This window comes from Oryzias latipes, chromosome 23 (assembly GCF_002234675.1).
Source record: "Oryzias latipes chromosome 23, ASM223467v1".
Lineage (NCBI taxonomy): Eukaryota > Metazoa > Chordata > Actinopteri > Beloniformes > Adrianichthyidae > Oryzias > Oryzias latipes.
Window position 1 is genome coordinate 14,349,719 of NC_019881.2, and position 16,666 is coordinate 14,366,384.

General features: G+C 39.3%; 1 protein-coding gene across 1 annotated transcript; it reads left to right on the forward strand.

The window, feature by feature from the left end:
• Positions 1 to 843: 843 nt before the first annotated feature.
• LOC101172297 (proline-rich protein 5-like) lies at positions 844 to 16,197 on the forward strand. Its single transcript, XM_004083149.4, has 10 exons — positions 844 to 1,113; positions 2,896 to 2,978; positions 4,863 to 5,039; positions 5,638 to 5,718; positions 6,357 to 6,463; positions 10,271 to 10,362; positions 10,439 to 10,579; positions 13,670 to 13,814; positions 13,946 to 14,242; positions 15,401 to 16,197. The coding sequence occupies exons 2-10, from the start codon at positions 2,953 to 2,955 to the stop codon at positions 15,742 to 15,744; spliced, it is 1,410 nt and encodes a 469-aa protein (XP_004083197.1). The 5' UTR covers positions 844 to 1,113; positions 2,896 to 2,952; the 3' UTR covers positions 15,745 to 16,197.
• The last annotated feature ends 469 nt before the right edge of the window (positions 16,198 to 16,666 follow it).

Sequence of the window (16,666 nt, forward strand, 5' to 3'; positions counted from 1 at the left end):
TAAAAACCAATCTATCTATTAAATACACACTTATCATGTATGATTATATCTTTTGGAAACATTGATTAGTCTTGAGCATGAATCCCACCAAAATTCTATTTACATGAGTTTGAGCTTTGTTATTATTGGTTTCTTTATCATTTTCCTGCTACGTTACATTTGTGGTTTTGAAGGCAGAGTAAATACATTTTACTCTGCACCTATGGGTTGCTGTGCTATGGTGACACTTTGGCCCCAAATACAATTTTGACTTACACTTATGGGAACTTATGGGAAGCCATATAGTGATAAACAACACTTAGGTAGGGGGTGTAACGATTCATTTTAACAACGATATAATAATTTGTGGTTGACAATACTATTCCTTTTGGCTCATTTTGAATGATCTGATTTGATCCCATTCATTGACCTAAACCCCTGTATTTAAGTTTTTTTTTTTTTTTTCATTTTTGAAACAAGTATTGTTTCATTTTTAAAGTCACATTTTTGTTCAGATAACCATATTCCTCCAAAAAAAGGTTATTGATTTATGGAATTCACACCAGATACAATTTACAGTATTGTGTGAAATAGTAAAATGAGAAAAGGAAAAAGGTGCAAAATGCAACAGTCTGGTTGTTACATATATAATAGGTAATTACATATATAAAATACGTTTAAAATAATTTAAAATATTATAAAAATTGAAGCGAAGGAAATATATTTACACATTGCTAAATTACACCTTGATTGCGAACTAATAAGAGCTGCATTCATTCTAACCTTTGATCTGCTTAGGCTTTAACTTTTCAAAGTTTTAAATAAAAATAAAAAACATTCCTGCCTGAAAATATCACCTCAAGTCACCAAAAAATTGTTGTTTTTTTCTAAAGGCTGAACTCCAAACTCTTCTGTAAACTGTACATTTACCTTCACGAATTGCTCTGAAAGAAACCTGCACGCGCGCACCCTGATCCAGGCGCGCGCCGCCTCTCAGGTTTCTCTCTTCCGCTCTCTCTCGCAGACGGCTCACGCGGAGAAGCAGACGCCCTCAGCGGACAGCAGCTCTCAGACGCTGGACCTCTTCATTTGTGTGCTCGTTGAAATGCTCTGAAGCGGAGAAGAGGACGAGAAGTAAGTTTGTTTGTATTTTTAAATCAATCTTTGTTCGCTCGGTTTGGATGAAATCCTGTCTTGTGTGACTGATCTGCTCGTTGAATAAAGTTCACACACACAGGTTCTCACACGCAGAGGGCTGTGTGTGTGTGTGTGTGTGTGTGTGTGAGACCTCCAACCTGCGGTTTGAAGCGCAGAGCAGACCAAACTCGGAGCTGTGCAGCGCTGTCAGAGAGGGTGTGCGTGCTTTTTCCAGATCATGAAGCAGATTACTGGTGTTCATTTCAGCAGCTCTGATATCTGCTGCCAGTGTCTGCTGTTGAGACTGAGAGGAGGCTTTCAGTGATGGGCAGACCTCTGCTTTGCCTTTTCTCCCTAACACCTGAAACATGCTGCAGAAGTGAAAGCCCGGAGCACCATTCATGAAACCCACACTGTGGCATTTGAAGCTGCAGACAGACAGAGCCAGAGCTTAGGGCACCTTTGGATGCTTTGAGGGGGCCCCTTTAGTTTTCTTCACACAGTAAGTGTGAAGAAAAGCTTTGGGTTGGAATGTAAATTCATCAGATGGCTTCTTTCTCTGCATCCATCTATTTTTGTCCAGTGGTGGACTTAGCAGTTTGGGGGCCTGAGGCAAACACCAACATGAGGCCCCCAGCAGCATTTGGATTCATCTTAAGTTTATTTATTTTTTATTTTTAGAAAATGTCCATCGAACAACTTCTATTACTCATCCACTTTTAGACATTGTCAATGTAAGAATCCAAATGTTTTGATAAGTATCTGTCATGATTTGAACTTGTCTTGTTTTTGGTCCTTGTTCTGTCTTGTTTCTGTTTCCTGTTTTATTTTGAAAGTCTCCTGTCTTGTCTGTTTTCTTGAGTTTTACTTCCTTTGGTCCCCATCAGCCCTGATCGTGTCCACCTGTGTCTTGTCTGCCCTGTCTGTATTTAAGTCTTGTCTCTGCCTTCCTCCTGTGTTGGTCCATTAGTGTTCCTGTTCTGGTGTTCTCGTCTTGTCATGCCAAGTTCCTTGTTCTCTTGCCACGTCACAGTGAGTTATGTTTCAGTTCTGAGATCCTGCTCTGCAGCGCTTTTCGTTTGTGTTTCGCATTAAACCCCTTTGCCCCTGATCCTCATGCCTCCGCCTCTGCGTCTGGGTCCAACCGGCTCTCGAGCCACCCTGCACCATGACAGTATCTAAAATTTGAAATCACATTTACATGTTAAAGAAATGTACTTTATAGATAAATCTAACTTGCTGTTGCCGGAATAGTCCATTTGCTACATAGGGATGGGGGGGAGGACGAAACACTTTCACATTCGCAGTTTTATGTTATTTCAGTGATTCAGGCTTTATTATGACAGAGTTAAACAATAATGGGCATGGAAATTATTTTAGACATTTTTTTATGCATTCAGCTTGGGGCTCCAGGCACTCCTCCACCTTTGCCTAATGGTAAGTCTGCACCTGATTTTGTTGCCACATATGTTAGCTCCGACCTTAGCTTTACCATATCCCCAAAATTCATGCCACTCATGTCCTAATACTCCGAAAACTTTGCTGCATGCATGCATTGCAGCCAAAAAAATTAAAGCCACAAGTGAAAGTGTGATTTGTAGCGTCTGCAGGCGGTGCAGTGTGCAGAAAAAACTGTTGATTCTTGTCACAACAAAGCTCGATCTTTTGTATTTGCCTCTGTTTGTCACTTATCATTTATGCATTCTTAATAAATCAGGCATTTAAGGCTGCTTGTTGTTTTTGACAAACTAAAGTTTCTCGTTTTTCTCTCTTTTCCAGATGAGTGCTTGTTGGTGGCAGCTGCCAGGCGCTTCTTAGCCATCTGTCGAGGCAAGCATGGAACGAGAGGGCTCATTTAGGAGGTAAGAATATGTCTTTTTGGTGTCCTTCATGGGGGTCAGGGGTCAATGAGATACACAAAACAAACATATACACATAGCTACAACAGACAGAAATAAAAAAGAATAAAATACAAATAAATAAGTAAATAAATAAATAAATACATAAATAAATAAATAACATTAAAATTGTAGTTTACAATACTAGGGATTGTCATACAACATGTGATCTTCAATGAAAATAGACTATTTTTTGCATTTTTGTTTGTATTAATTTCAGAGATTTAAAATATAAACTGTTCTCTTTATGAAATTTATTGAATAATGGTTTGGTTTTTAAAAAATCTTCTCTTATGAATGAAAAATTTCCCAGATATTAATAAAGTATTGAACGTCAAATCAAATAGATTATCACCAGAATCTACTCCAAATAATATGACGTCCTTTTGTAATTGAATAGAAATAGGAAAGGGAAACTTTGAGGAGCACCAAGAAAAAAAATCCTCCCAAAAACTGTTAACATATATACATTCAAAAAACAAATTTGCCTCTGAGTCGTGGGCGGAACCATTGACACAGAGTGTCAGCATCCATCTGTCTACACACTCTGGTTTACAGTGCATGCATAGGAATGGAGCAGAGCAGGGAGCCAGAATCTCTTTCCAACAGCGTTTTTCATCTGCTCCTGATTCACAATGATTTGTGTAAAGAAATACTCAGACATACAATTTTAAGCTTAATATTCTTTTTATATGTCCTGAGAAAAATGCGACAAGAACATGTTAAAAACACCAAAAGCGCCATTTTTATTGGAGTGCGTCCTTAACTGGAGTCCAAAAAGACATTTTCCTCCTCTACCTAAGGTTCTGGTTCAACCTCTTCATCTTGAAGTCTTTGGAAGAGAACATTCGGTGGTGTGACGTAAAGATCTGAACCTTCTTTTCTTAGAGAATCTGAAAACTCACTTTGACATGAAGTGTGTGCCTGCCCTCATCTCTGTGAGTGTGTGTGTGTGTGTGTGTGTCGGTGCCCAGGGCTCCTGTTTCTCACACTGACCTATTTATGTGAAGCTGAACTAAGATCCAGGTTGACAGACAGAGCAGCAACACTCACAAAGATGCACTTTTGCTTCTGTTTCCTTTTTTTCCTCTTTATGTTTGAATAAAAAAAAAAAACTTTTCATCTTAAATGAGTCAAAAAATTAAGAAGCAGTGATCAATAATCGATGAAAGATGGGAGGACCTTGTGGGCCCACACAGAGAGACAAAAAGTGGAAATGTGTGTCACCTTCAAATCGTTCCCCACTCTCTTTGTAACCCTTAAACCTGAAAGGGTTCCTTTGTTTGTCTGGCACAAAAGCTAAGGGGGTCACATGGTCACCGACTGGCACACACTGGCAAAGAGAGGGGAAGAAAGAGAGGTGGGGAAGGGCCACGCTGGCATTTCTTTGAAAGTGGAAGGAAGAGACGAAGAGGAGGGATGAAGAGGTGCTTTCCTTTCATTAGGATCCATGATTCTCACGGTCATGGAAGGGGATGTGTGCTACCAGTTTATTTTCTAGAGTAAGTATTGCTAATGCAAGTTTAAAGAGGACTCTGGGAAAATGTGACTGTAGTAAATACTTGAAAATCTTTAGAATATAACTTTATTAAGAAGCGGAAGATTTTTTTAGCTCCAATTGTCCTATTAATCCAAAGAAAGGAAGGTTGAGAGGCTTGTTTGAATGCTTTGCTAACAGAAACTTTTTTTATCCAACCTTTGACTCCCTGTAGGGCCATCTCATTTGTATCATTCTGTGACCCCCTATACTGTGTTTCTTCAGACAAGCATCATTTTTATATCTTTATTAAACGTATGGAGATGTTAATATTCATATCCGTTTCTTCTTTCCTTCTGCTTGATCTCAAGGAGCCTCCAGAGCAAACTGCGGCTGGGCACCGGCTCGTCCTCCAGCCTGACCGACCTGTCGCAGCCAAAAGCGTCAGCGGGAGGGGGCGAAAAGGGGGGGAACGTGCTGGTAGACGACTGCAGCCGGGACAAAGGGACCCAGCAGAGGAGGGCCGGTGCCAATGCAACCTGGAACAGGTGAGGGCTCCTTGTTTGTCCTGAAAAACGTTGCTCAGCAGATTCTGCTTAAAATACACTCATACAATTTAATATGTAATATTTATTTCTTTATTTAATAATTAATCTCATTTTTGATAATAATTTTTCATTATAATTTTAGTAATATTTTTAATTATTTAATATAAATGTCATTTGTCAATGTGATGTCCTTTATTGATGTTATATTATATAGATTATTTCTGAATGTCGTGTTGCTGCCACAGATAAATGAAATTTCCCCATTGTGGGATTAATAAAGTCATCTATCTATCTATCTACACTCACACTCACACGACTTTTTCATGTATAGTAAACATAGCATATTCATAAAGACTCCTTCAGAGTCAATCACAACCTCTCCTTTGCTCCTTCACTCTTGTCGTATCATTCTGCCTCATTGATTCCCTTCTGCTCCCTGCTCGTGTTTGTTGTGTGCTTTATTTTACACCAGATAGCAGAAACTGAAAGTCTTCGGTCATGGCATGTTGACCACAAACAGAAAAGGGTCACGCTTCTGTCTTTGCTCTCTTCTCGTCTTTGAGTTACCTCTAATATAAATATGTTTTTTTCTTCTCAGCATCCACGATGCCGTGATCTCCGTTTTCCAAAGGAAGGAGCTGGGAGAAAACGAACTCTACACGCTGAACGAAGGTGTAAGGTCAGCTTTCCTCCATCATTTCCTCAGAACTGGAAGGATATTTGACCAAATTACAGTCATTTTCTATTCTAAATCTGGTGTTTACCTAAACCCTAACATTAGCACATGCATGGTAACACTTACAGCCGACTGTCCGCGGAGTTAGAAACTCCTGCTCAGTGGTTGATTGGAGGGAAAAGGACAGGCGGAGGTGAAACACACTGCTGTGTGTTTTGTGTTTGTTATCTGTGTGAGGCTCAGGGCAGGTGAGACAGCCCTGCCTGTCAAAACTGCAAGGTGACTGTTACAGTAAACAAGACACGGCTGTGTACATGAAAACATGTTATTTAGTGCAATAGAAGACGGAGTCGACACAGCTGTGGGGTTTGAAATGACCCAATTTGAAGACCGAACAGGTTGCTGCAGACTAAATTCAAAGATGGAACAACTAAATATGATCCCCCCCCCAAGTTTATTGGTTGTAGCTCGCTTTTTTATAAGGCTCCCATCTTTCTGGAGCTCCTGTTCTTCTGTGTGCTCAACATCTTTTCTCATTTCCTGAGTCAGCTGCTGTTGACACACTTCTGTTTTCCCATGGAAAGACCCCATGATTAGTTTTAGTCTACAGGCTTTGTTCTAAGTCTTGTCTTATTTCCCAGGCAGCTGCTGAAGACTGAGCTGGGCTCCTTTTTTACTGAGTACCTCCAGAACCAGCTCCTCACCAAAGGGATGGTCATTTTGAGGGACAAGATTCACTTCTACGAAGGTAAAGGTCGTATTCCACTGTCGGACTGACTGAACATACCTGATCCAGTCCAGCTCTTTCCACCGACGGAGCACAAAGGTTATAAACTTCATAGTGTTCATAAACCTACTTATCTTTACTAACCTGAACCTGTAAGGAAGCAACTCTCTGGTCCTTTAAAGCAGTGTTTTTCAACCAGTGTGCCGCGGCACACTAGTGTGCCGTGGGAGATGGTCAAGTGCGCCGTGGAGAGATTGCCCTCATTAACTGATCTAAAAACATTTTCCATCTCCAGGAAATCAGCTCTTTGTTCATCCAAACAGGCCCTGATAAAACACTGAGTAGTTATGAATATAAAAGATCTTAAAATTACTTTTTCTTTGTGTTTATTTAATTCTATTAAAGACATTTTGATAAAAATCACGGTACCGCGATTTAGCTGCAGCTATAACTGTGTAAGGAAAAGTCCCGTCCCTTTAACTGTCTCTGCCAATCATTCTTGAAGGCTTAATCACATGTCATCAGTCTGACCAATCAGAAGTGCTTAAAGTCTTCACTTCCTTGTTCTTAATTCTGCTGATAAAGTCGCTCAGTTCTAACAAATATACCAGCTAAAGACGAGCTTTAGCTGTTGGTTCATCTCTTAGAAAAAAACAGCCGCAACTTCCTGCTTTTTCTGCCACAATTATCACAAAAATTCACGTGAGATTGCGGGGGGGGGGGGGGGGGGGGGGGGGGGCTGTCGATCAATACAGACCATGAATTTCTGCTTTTTTTTTTTGGGATGCTGGTGTGCCGCGGGATTTTTTTCAGGGTTAAAGTGTGCCGTGGCTCAAAAAAGGTTGAAAAACACTGCTTTAAAGAACACGCTGACCCCTAAAAGCTCGTTTGATTGATTAAAGTTTTGATTGCCCAAACCCTCCATTTAAGCCATCGGCCCTTAACCGTTTTACACTTTTACACTAGAGCTTTTGCTCCAGTGTTCACATCCTTTCGACTACTGATTCTTAAAATCATTTACGCAATTAACGTTACTGCACAGCTGCCATCGCTTGGAAAACGCATAACATTGGTTAGATAACTTTAAAAAGTCATGCAAGAACAAAAACTCAACATTGACATCCAAATGTAAACTTCAGTGCTTCAGAGCACATGCATGTGAAAAATCCGTTTCTCCTCCACACCGCAAGTTTGACACGTCAAATCTTGAGAATTTAATCCATGATGATATATGAAAGACTTGATGTCATATGCGCAGCTTAACGTGAACATGAGTTTTGAACGTGGAAGCCCAAAATGCACATTTGAGCGCGCGTTTACATAGACTTTTTATTGGAAGTGGTCGCTTGAAGGTAAGTTGCCGCGCACGATGTGAACCTAGCTTCACTTACCTTTCTGTTGCTGCCCCCCCAAACACACACATTGTCACACACGAATTAAAGCAACAGTTATGCTTAATAAACCCAAACACAAGAAGAGAAGGAAGTAAAAAGCCCTGTGAATTCACGATCTTTGTGAAACCAAATTATATCAAATTTTACATTTAAACGAAATGAAAAACTCTTTCTGTCCTCATCAGCAGTCACTGAAAGAAGGAACTTTTACAGAAGATTGGTAACTAAAAGGCAGTTTTATAATCTTCATTTAAGGAAAAAAAATCCTGTTTCCTGCCTTAAAATCTTATCAGTTTTTAAATTTACTGTCAAGGCATTTCCCTAAAGGAGATATCCAAGCCTGAGGTCTTTTCTAAAATTGTCTGAGATGCAGTTTACCTGAAGAAAATAATAATTGACTAAAATATCTGATGCATAGTTAGCTATTAGTTTGAACTGTGAGAACATGCCTTTATCTCTTAACTGTGACTTTCACTGAAGGACACAACCCCACACACACACACAAACATACGTGCACATGGGCACACAAAAAAAGCAAGAAAAGAGATAATGAAAAGAATCCGGTACAGGGTGACCTTTATTGGAAACACCTTCTGAAATGACAAGATGTGCACACACACTTTTACACACACTCATGCACTGACTGTCACAGGTTTTTAGCACGGTTGCCACAGCAACCAGACAGGAAGTGATCCTTTTACGTCAGTGTCACATCTAGACAGTGAGAAATTGGAGATAAGACACACCACAGAAACTGAAATACCAGTTGTTCTGACTCCCCCAAAGTAAAAAAAAAAGAAAAAAGGAAATAGGTGCAACTACTTTATTGTGGGTCTGTAAATTTTACCTCTTGAAGGCTGGAAAGTGCTCTTTCTCTTTCATAGAAGGCAAAGAAAATGTATGAAGAAATACCTTTTTTACACCAAAAATAGCAGCTTGTAGTTACAGTATATATGGCATTTTTTAGACCCTAAAGACCCACTCCAATGAAATTCTTGTTTTTGTGGTGTTTTTAACACTTTTTGTGGCTTTTTTCTTATGATGGAGGACATATATAAAGAAAATAAAGATTAAAAAATGATTTCTAAGTATTTCTTTATTTGAATAGTTCTGAATCAGGAGCAGATGTGAAAATACAATCTGAAAAAAGTGACCTAGAAAATACAATCAGTGCGTCACAAGCTCCCTGCTCCGTTCCATTTTAATGCATCTAGTTTCAGATAACTAGATAACTCAGTTTATACCATGGTCTGGGTGAATACTTGATTCTGATTGGCTGCTGGCTGTGCATTAAAAAGTGATAATCCACAGTGATAACAGCACGGCTAAAAATAAGTTAAGGTCACTTAGCTTAAATTTTCTATATCAATGTACTGACTTCTTTAAAACAAACTTTAGCTCCATCATCTGGACAAAAACAAGCCGTAACAGGTGAACTTTTTCTCTTATTTGATGCTTTCTTTAACCCTTGTGCTATCCTATGACCCCACCCTTACATTGACGTGTTCTCCTTACCATGACAAAGGTGGATAAAGGTGGAAAGATTTCATGTAATCCATGGACACCATTGAAGATCACAAATCATTGAAGAAAAAAGGTTCAGACCATTGTCTAGTGGGTCTAGATGACCCAACTCCCAATGTTAACGCGCCTAGGAGAGCACAAGGGTTAAAGCTTTAGCTAACCCTCCAAACATGTAGCACAAGGGTTAACCATTGTAACAATCAGCATGTGTGTGTTTTTATATATAGTGTATATATACACACATATCGGTTTATATCACTGGACCTTGACTGCAGCGATGCAAATAGTCAGTTTTTTGTGAAAAATTGATCCAAACTGTAAAAATAACAAGAATAAAGGACTAAAAACTGGTTGAATATTTATTTATTGACCATGGTTTAAGTGGGTTAATGGCCTTTGAAGTGTGCATTATCAGCATTAATGCTCCTTGCGTAGATGCTTCAGGCTTCATGCTTCAGGCTTCCACGTCGTGCGTTAATTGCTGATAATCCACACTTCGTCGGCCATTAACCCCTCCGTACGTCTTTGTATGTGTCTCAAAACTGTACGGCTGGATAGGTCTGATGTCACTCACCATTTTTGTTGCACTGGTAATATTAGTTTGGGGATGTGAGGGGCTGTAGGCTAGCAGGAGAGCGTGTAAACAGAGATCAGTTATGGGTGATGGGAAGGGGGGCCGTGGTTGCTCCGCACCAGCAGTCCCACCCATAACTTAGAGGTGAAATTAACTAATGCTGCTCTGCAGAAACTATGTCCTAGAAAAATAACAGTATTCTTGATTTGAGCTAAAAATGGCATAATCCCAAATAAGAGACCACTGGGAACACTTTTAAAAACCGATCAAAAGGTGAGAGGAGTAGGTCTTAAAACATTGTTTGGTTAGTTAACTGCTGTGTTTGTTTCATCTTAGGTCAGAAGTTGTTGGACTCTTTAGCAGAAATCTGGGACTTCTTCTTCTGTGATGTTTTGTCCATGCTGCAGGCCATCTTCTACCCCGTTCAAGTATGCCTAGCCCTGAAGACGTTCCCAGGCTTCTGACAGCCTCATCGTGTTGACTCTAGTCTCTGTACGTCTTTAGGGAAAGGAGCCGTCTGTCCGTCAGCTGGCGCTCCTCCATTTTCGGAACATCATCGCCCTCAACTTGAAACTGGACGAGGCTCTGTCCCGACCCCGAGCAAGAGTTCCTCCCTCCATCATTCAAATGCTGCTAATACTACAGGTAAAGAAAGACACGCCCTCCTGCTGTTTTCTTTTTGTTTAAAAGGACACTGATGGTTAAGGCAAGTGAGAGTGACCTTTTGCTTTTGAAGGAAAAGTTTGAGCTTTTTTCCTCGCAAAGGGACCCCACAGGAAATAATCAGAGTGTGAACACAAAGTTGTCTTCCCATGACCCCTCCCCCCCATACACACACACACACACACACGCCTGTGTGAATTATCCATGTTTACACTGAAGATTAAAGTGGTGACATCCTAACAAGAACACAAAAACATGGAGAAACAGTTATATTTATTTTATTATATATTTATCTAATTATGTCCTCATATATTCACATATAGACTTAAGGGAAACCATCTGTTCCTAGATAAAGGACATATTTTGAAATTCCACAAATTTAATGTTAAGAAAATTTGAAAAATTATGTATTTATTTGCACTTTTAACTCATTGTAGCCCTTTTTTTAATGGCTTAACTTATGCAGCTTTTTGAAGGGCCGTTCTTCTTTTCCAAGACTTTGCACATATATAACACCACGTGTGAATTTTATTCCATTTTTAGATTATCTTAACTATCAAGCAAATGTAATTGTTTGCTTAGAAACTGAGCCTAAGTATTTCCATTATTCTGGAGCTTTAGCTTTGTGGAGGAGTTCAGCTCTATTGCTTTTTCTATAACATTATTTCAGTTCATTGAGATGTGAAGATTCCCATTACAGCTTTTCAGTTCTGTACTTTACAGGTGATTTTTGGATCATTTAACTGTTGTACGATTCAATTTCAGCTGAGCTTTAGTTGTCAGAAAGAAAGCTAGATCACTGTCAACTTACTGAAAGGAAATAATTTAACCCCATCATGCCAGATGCCAGTTTGGGAGGGAAAAACAACAACAAATATGGATCTATTTGTCTATTTGATGATTTTCATCAGAGTGGGTCTTTATAATTTGAAGTGTTTCTCTTTTATGATGCTATCTAACTACAAAGATACAGTTTTGCTACAGTGTAAGAGCTTTGTGCTTTTGACAAAAGTTTAATGCCATTTTCTTGAATTCTATATATAAATGGAATCTAAGTGGAAACGGTTCCAACAGAGAAAATCCTTTAGATACAATTACATTTTTAGCATCTGTCTTGTGTGCTGTTACAGATCTCAATCAGCCCTGTTTTATGCATTTATTTTCTTTTTTTGAGTAAACAAGCTAAAATACTTTCTTTACACCTTATAAACTCAACATGTTGTCTCCGATTATGTTTGTCTTATTATAAATTGTTTAAACGTAGGCTTTAATATTTGTTTGCTCATCTTCTAGATATGACTTAAAGTAAAGTGTTGACTGAATTAAACCTTCATTGTTTTAAAAAAAAAAGCGATTTCCGAGGAGCATGGCTGTGACCCTCATGTCCGCTCTGTGAGTCCAGGAGCGTGTCTGTTTCTCTTCATGTTTGGGTTCGTCTGTGGTGACTCATTGACCCAGTTCTGCTCCCAGATTCAGACCAAGAGGGCAGCGAGGCAGAGGGAGGGTGGTGTGCATGCAAAAGACACACAAATAGAAAGCACAGTATATTTATCTATTCTGCCTCTTTTATTTTTGCGTGACTGTGAAGAAAATGTATGAAAAATAAATATAGACACTGCTAACTGCAAACATATGAAGAGATACTGGAAAGTAGGGCAGCTTAACCCTTGTTCTATCCTATGATCCCACCCTTACATTTGATTGATGTGTTCTCCCTACCATGACAAAGGTGGATAAAGGTGGAAAGATTTCATGTAATCCATGGACACCAGTGAGGATCACAAATCATTGAAGAAAAAAGGTTCAGAGCACTGTCTAGTGGGTCTAAATGACCCATCTCCCATTATTAAAGTGCCTGGGATAGCACAAGGATTACAGAGGAAAAGGGATAAAAATCAACACGGAATACAAGCTGAGGGTTTTTCTTTTTTTTGCCTCTAAGTTTCATCTGTTAGTAATTTTCCTTTTTATTCTGCTAGGAAACTGTGACGCTGGGCCATTTAGGGCTGCTTTATTCATGTGGTTTGGTTCTGTGCTGTGGTTTTCATGCATGGGCTTGGTGATTCACAGAACTGAAACTTGATTGATCTCCTCTTTGGTGTTTTGCAAGACACTGCAGAGAAGACCACGTGTTGTGTGTCTGCAGAGTTGTGTTAATGTTTCAGAAAGTGTCAAAAAATGGTTTGACCCTCTGATTTCAGTGTCAGACTAACAGTACTCTGGCCTTATAAAATCAAATGTAGACAGATCTGAATGAAAGAAATCCATCTGAAAAGAGTCTGACCTTACCCAGACAGTGGATACTAATTACTATTTCTAATTTATTACAAAAGGTTGTATGAAAATCTTTTCCTGCTCCTGATATTGGTATTTTTCTCCTTTTGGTGAGATACACAAACAAAACTAAAACCAAAAGAATGAGCTCTGATCATGATAACTGATAACCTCTTAACACTTGTGCTATCTTAGATGACCCCACCCTTACATTGACGTTTTCTTCCTACCATGACAAAGGTGGAGAAAGGTGGAAAGATTTCATGTAATCCATGGACACCAGTGAAGATCACAAATCATTGAAGACAAAAGGTTCAGCGCACTGTCTAGTGGGTCTAGGTGACCCAACTCCCAATGTTAAAGTGCCTAGGATAGCACAAGAGTTAAAGCTTGAGCTAACCCTCCAAACATGTAGCAGAGTATACTTCTATGGTAATATGGCGTATACTTGTACAACGTTTTTCCACCTTTCTTGACGGCCCATGGCGCTTTACAGTCACAGTCTCATTCACATACTCTTATTCATATCCCAACATCACAATCACACAAATGTATTCAATTGCTGTACAAGTACAATCACAGATTTCGAGCTGTTGTTTGGATATAGTATCTTCGTTTAAATTAGATTATTGCAATTAGAAAGTTACAAAAACATATTTTTTTTAAATAAACATTCAGCCAGCTCATTAATGGTTCATTAAATCCTTCTTTTTCTCGTCAGAAATGTTTTCTGCCTGGAGATGAGCGAATCTCCAGCTAAAACAAACTTGTGTTAGAGTGTGTTTGCTTTTAATCCAGGGTGTCCATGAATCAAAAGGTGTAACAGAGGACTACCTTCGTTTGGAGGCACTTATCCAAAAAGTCATCTCTCCATACCTCGGGACTCATGGCTTATTTTCCAGAGATGGATCCTCCAATCTGCACTGCTCTTCCTGCTGGTTAGGTGTGTCAGCTTGTCTAAGAAAGATGTTCCTGTTTGTGCTGCGTCTTTATAATGAATACAATTATTATTTGAATTGATGTTTTTATTTAGGAATTATCCACAAAACTCTCTTCCTTCCTCACTCTCTGCAGAAAAGAGCCTGCGGCCCTCTTTTTGTCCCAAAGCAGGAAACTCTCCGACAGTCAAAAACCCGGTGGTCCGTTCTAAGAGCTACAACGTTCCCATGCTGTCTCCTTTAGTGGAGTATGACCCCGATACCTCTACAGGAAGTGCCACAAGCATTAGACGTCACTCCGTCTGCGAGATGCCCTCGTGCGTGGAGGAGAGCAGCCCCTTGGCTAAAATCATTGCCAGGAAACTCGATCAAAGCAGCACGCCCAGCCTCGCCAGCCTCTCCCCAGCTTCCACGACGTCTGCTGCTCTCTCAGGTGGGAGGAAACTTGACATGCATCAGAAAAACCAGCAAATGAATGCGGGTCACCCAATAATGAGAGTGAACACGATAACGAACAAAATATAACTATTGTACTGTAACATCATTTACTTAACAATATTTAAGGTAAAAAAAGAGCAGAAAATGAAGCCAGGACACCCTGCTTTCACTAGATTTCACAGTAATTTGCAGTCAGTGAGTGCTAATTGTTGTCCTTGAGGAATTACTTACCAGGTGTGCAGACCTTTAGAAAAAGCAAAATGTTAATTTATTCTTCTCACATTTTAGCTGGACAGTCAACAATCTACAGAAGCGTGGCAATGAGATGTATTGAAACTACAAAATCGCACATTGACATGTAAAGATTATAGCAGGAAGACAGTATTTAAACGTTTTTATTTATCATATTATTCCAACAGATTGTTACAGCATTATTAAATATTGGCAAAAATGTATGTAAACAAACCACATCAGATAAACTGACTGTAGACAGGTGAGACTGAAGTGCATAAAAATAAATCTGGCACCATCAAAGCATGGCAGTGGGTCATTATGGTTTGGGTTTGTTTGGCTGCCGTTGATGTCTGCATTTAAGAACAAAAAGATCTAAGGTTGCCTGACTGAATATAATCTAAACCACATCATAAAGTCAACATAAGAAAGAATTTTGGGGGAAAAAAACAACCTTTTATTCCCCTCAATGCTTAGACTTAAATTCTATGGAAGTGCAATCGCAAGAACTTAGTATAGTTTTCATTCCTGCTTAAGTTTGAGCAGGAATTAGTAAAAAAAATACATATATATATATATATATATATATATATATATATATATATATATATATATATATATATATATATATATATGTATATATATATATATATATATATATATATATATATATATATATATATATATCTTGTGTAGCTTCTAGACCTATTTGAACATATTTTATTGCTTTTGTTTTCAATCTTTTTTTTTTGATAAATGACAGAAATTAAAAATTGTTGACCTGAGGATGGATAAGCTGAGTCACAGAGAAGTTATTTTTTTGTTTTTTCATGAAAACTGGTCAAAGACCTGTGAAGATGAACAGTTTTGATCAATATCGTTCTCCAAAACCTAAAAATGTTGCTGTTTTTTTTTTATGCAGACACCCAAACCTCTAACCAAGACCTGCAGACCCCCAGCAGTCCAACAGTGCTGCACCTTCTGCAAACGCAGCATCCCTCCCCATCCATCCTTCCCTCCGCATCCTCAGAGGATTCTCGATGCACTGACTCACCAGAGTTTGACTCCCCCTCTTCCTCCAAATTACTTGCACAAGACACAAGTTCTGGCCCGAGTCCGGCTTCCAGTCCAGAGATCGCGGTGGATCACAGCACGGCGTCGCTGGACTCTGAGCAGGAGCACGACGGCATCTTTCTGGACTTTTCACGGCATCGCGGTGGAGACTCGAGTCACAGCAGAGACAGCAGCCAACAAAGTGTGTGCTGACACGAGCAGGACCGCTTTCACACTGGATATGAGGCATTTCTCCCACCATGTGACTCTTTGTTTAATACAGACATTACGTCATGATATTAGGATCATTTCAAACTTTTATTTTTCATACATCTTTTCACTAAAAACAGAGTTTTAACAAAAGCTTTTCTGCTCCGTTGAGAATATTTCAAACTTAAAAATGTTAAACTCCTTCTACCAGATGCCTCAAACTGTTGGAAAATTCTAACTCTAGATTCTGCTCGGGGTCAGCAGAGCATCACACCTCCTCCTCTGGAGGACTTAGACACATAACTACGGGCAGACGACACCAGAAACCTGCCGGCTTCATGAGTGCAAATGTTGAAACTTTAACCCTTGTGCTATCTTAGATGACGCCACCCTTACATTGACGTGTTCTCACTACCATGACAAAGGTGGAGAAAGGTGGAAAGATTTCATGATGTAATCCATGGACACCAGTGAAGATCACAAATCATTGAAGAAAAAAGGTTCAGCGCACTGTCTAGTGGGTCTAGGTGACCCAACTCCCAATGTTGAACTGCCTAGGATACCACAAGGGTTACATCAAACACCACTGGACTTTTGACTTAAGGATCATTGTGACCTAAACGACTTGACTTGTACACCAGCACAGCGCTAAACAAAGAAAAATCCACATATTTTTTAAATAAAACAAATGTTTATTTCAATTTTTCAGCCTGATTGAAGTAAATTAAAGTTTTTATCTAAGTTCTGCGATTCTCTTTTTGTGACTGAAACTATTCCACCTTTAGTAAGGGGGACATTCTGGGGAACAAATGTGAATTCTTTTCTTTAGGGCTTCATTCAGTTAAGGTCAGTTCAATTTGTGTCCAAAAGTTTAACCTGTTTTAGCTACTGGGACTTGTGGAAATGCTGGTTCTGCACTCATTCA

Excerpts from the sequence above, each read along its gene's own strand:
- LOC101172297 (XM_004083149.4), top strand. The coding sequence starts at position 2,953 with ATGGAACGAGAGGGCTCATTTAGGAG. Across the intron at positions 2,979-4,862 it reads CGAGAGGGCTCATTTAGGAG|GAGCCTCCAGAGCAAACTGC; the intron begins GTAAGAATATGT and ends CTTGATCTCAAG. Across the intron at positions 6,464-10,270 it reads CAAGATTCACTTCTACGAAG|GTCAGAAGTTGTTGGACTCT; the intron begins GTAAAGGTCGTA and ends GTTTCATCTTAG.